This window comes from Frankliniella occidentalis, unplaced genomic scaffold (assembly GCF_000697945.3).
Source record: "Frankliniella occidentalis isolate FOCC.00 unplaced genomic scaffold, Focc_3.1 Scaffold42, whole genome shotgun sequence".
NCBI classification, from domain to species: Eukaryota; Metazoa; Arthropoda; class Insecta; order Thysanoptera; family Thripidae; genus Frankliniella; species Frankliniella occidentalis.
In genome coordinates this window covers 1,833,871-1,836,903 of record NW_026267172.1, presented here as the reverse complement: position 1 = coordinate 1,836,903, position 3,033 = coordinate 1,833,871, and the positions used below count along the sequence as shown (strand labels likewise).

At 58.2% G+C, this 3,033-nt stretch overlaps 1 protein-coding gene across 1 annotated transcript in view; it reads left to right on the top strand.

The window, feature by feature from the left end:
• The window catches only part of LOC113206762 (irregular chiasm C-roughest protein), a 59,887-nt gene that overhangs the window by 46,401 nt on the left and 10,453 nt on the right, over positions 1–3,033 (top strand). Inside the window, 1 exon segment of the mRNA XM_052266736.1 lies at positions 2,664–2,925. Within this exon segment, the coding sequence (XP_052122696.1) occupies positions 2,664–2,925 (262 nt within the window).

Here is a 3,033-nt window from a genome sequence, read left to right as displayed (position 1 = left end):
CTCTCTCTCTCCCCTCGCGTCGTGTAAGCGTTTTCGCGCTGTGTTCGCACCCTCCCCCGGAGCCATGACGCGGGTCACAGGCCCCGGCGGGACATTCATCTCTTGTCGGAACACAATGGGCAGCGCCCCGCCCTGCTCCGCCCCAGTCGAGGGGGCTGCAAGCCTTTTCGATACTGTTTGCATTCGCGCCCCCCAACCCCATCCCTTAGCGCCTCCTCCAGGGCCATGACTCAAGCCGCCACACCACTCCTCGGCTGCCGGATAGGGGGAGTCGTGGCGGACGGCGAGCGGCGCGGTGGTAGTCCAACACTGCAGCGTGCTGGTGGGGCGGGTGGCCTATCGTCGCATTCGCGGGCGCTACCAGTGAGGCGGGTCGCCTACTATCTCGTTCGCAGGCGCTAGCAGTGAGGCGGGTGACCTACCACCACATTCGCTGGCGCTACCAGTGTGCCGTGTGGCCTACCACCGGGTTAGCGGGCGTGACTTTTGAGGCGTCTGGCTCACCTGGTCATTCGAAGGCCCGAAGCAGTGTGTAACTTGACTACTTTCTTTGGGCCATTCTTTTACGAGTCGAAAGCAGTACCTTGTACCTCGGCGGCATCCAAGAAGGAAACCTGCTGATGAGTGTATTTTCCGCCTCCGGGCGAAACGAGTTCGCGCGCTCGGCCTTTGAAAGGTGTAAATTTTACACCTTTTCAGTTTTACCACCTTCGCAAGATGAGAGTGCGCGGGGCTGGAGCGAGAGAGACGGAGAGTGCTCATTCCGAGGAGGCGCTCTTGTTTCCCTTATCTCGCTTCGTAACCCTCATTGCTGACCCTTCGTTAACCGCCCTGGCCCGGCTCTTAAGGAGGGGGATAGAGGGTGGTGGAGAGCAGGACCGGGGCCGACCTAAACTACTCAAGCGGGCGCTTCGCAAGGGGGACGGGACGACTAGCAAGGCGCACGGCGGCGGCTGGGGGCCGGGCCGCGGCTCAGCGCTGCGAAGGTTACCGCTCTGTTTGCCCCGGCGCCTTCTTAGTTCCAAAGGAGCCGACCGAGGCAGACAGAGAGAGAGAGAGAGCCGCTTTAATGAGAAAATTCTTGCGTTGGTTCGTAACACACTCCATTTCTACTACTGGTAGTAATCCCCTGCCCGTCTCCTGCCACGATTCCACCCCTCTGTGCTTCTCTCTCTCTCTCTCTCTCTCTCTCTCTCTCTCTCTCTCTCTCTCTCTCTCTCTCTGTGTCATCGCTCTTTCTCTCTCGCTGTGCAAGTTCGCTGGCGGGATGCACAACGCATATAATGAGTCCCGTTTACCCCTTCCTTCCCCCCTCTCCAATAACGAGCCCAGCTGTAACTACTTTTGCAAGGCGTTTATGCTAATGCGTTTGGTCTCTATTCATTAATTACGGCTCGCTATGGACGCACCTGGATTGGAGAGGGTCGCGGCACGGCCCTAACGGTCCTCATCAGGATGCAGGCCGGACCAAGGACCCCGGCCCGGCGTGGGGTCAGCCGGGGCGACCCTCCCTGGCCTCCCTGCCCCCCTTCCCTCACCCTTACACCACCACCGTCCTGCTTCCTACCCGTTCACCGTTCACACTTCAAAGGTATCGAGGACTGCCCGCTCCCCAACCCCCCCTCGCTCCGGATTGCGCTCTCAGCCTGGTATTGGGCCGCGCCCGGGTTCGCTCTGATGCCGAGTATTTACGTAGGGTTTTGGCCGGCCTCTGTGCTTCAGAGAGAGGAGGGGTGGGGTGAGGGGGGAAGGGAGGGGGTTCGGTCTGATACGAGAGTTCAGCCACAGCAGGCGCGACTATTGTGCCGTGTTGTACAAGCAAAGCGCGACTGGGTCCACGTCATTGTGGCGGAGCCGCTGGCTGCTCTCTGAGCCCAGGGGATGAGGAGGAGGCGGAAGAGGGGGGGGCTGACCTCGGCGTTTGCGGTGTTTAGACACTGCCGGGGGAGAGTGGGCTCGAGACTAGCAGCGCTAGTCACGGGGATGGATGCTTGAGGAATTCCAAGCCGATGGTTCGCCCCGGCATTCCGCACGCGCCCTTCGTGCTGGCTGCCTGCCGGGGCGGGGCGGGCTATCCCGGCTCGCCGGCCAGGGTGAGCGTGGTAAGCGGGCGCTCTCCTCTGAGCAGTCGCAGGCCCGCCTTTGGCCCGCTACGAGGAAGCCTACTAGTCCCAATCGGAAGTTATTTAGCTGGCAACACATTAATGATTTCGGATTTTTTCTATTTTATTGCTTTTTCAGCCGCTTGAACGCACACCGTCCTATAAAACGACGCCGCTCGTGGCGGTCGTGGTGCTTTTTCGTTTGGACTGTGTCAACATCTGGGGTTTAGCCTACTACTCCTGCACAGTTTTAATATTCTTCGAAATAGACGCAATTTGACATGATGTGATTTCATTGTCATAACGTATTTTTATTGTGTACTAGTTAAAAAATTGCTTTGCCATTTCCCTTTCTCCCCATCTCTGGAGATCTCCGTGGGCTGGTTCAAGGTTTGATGCACACCTCAAAAAACACCTCAAAAACACCTCAAAAACACCATTTAGACAAATATTTACCGATCGATCGGTCGAATTTGGCTTAACTTGCTGTTGGAGGCGAAATCTGTCCGAATACTTTATTTTACATTTTGTCAATTAATTTTGTCCCTTTTTTTTCTGCAGACCCTCCGGAGGTGAGCCTGACGGGCACGCCGACGTCTGACCTGGAGGAGAACGTGGACCGCGTGCTGCTGGCGTGCAAGGCGGACGCCAACCCGCCGGCCGCCGTCTTCTGGGAGGCGACGGACCGCGGCAACGAGCTCGTCTCCTCGCAGGAGACGCTGCAGTTCCTGCCGGTGACGCGCAAGAACGCGGGCCGGTACACGTGCCGCGCCAAGAACGAGGTGGGCTTCTCGCCCCCCGTCACCGTCTACCTCGACGTCAAGTGTGAGTAGAGGATCCTGGCTGAAGCCGATGGGTTGGGCACTTCCGGGTACTTCACTCGGAAAATGCCAGCAAGAAATCAAGGACAAATCCGGGACAAATCATTAAG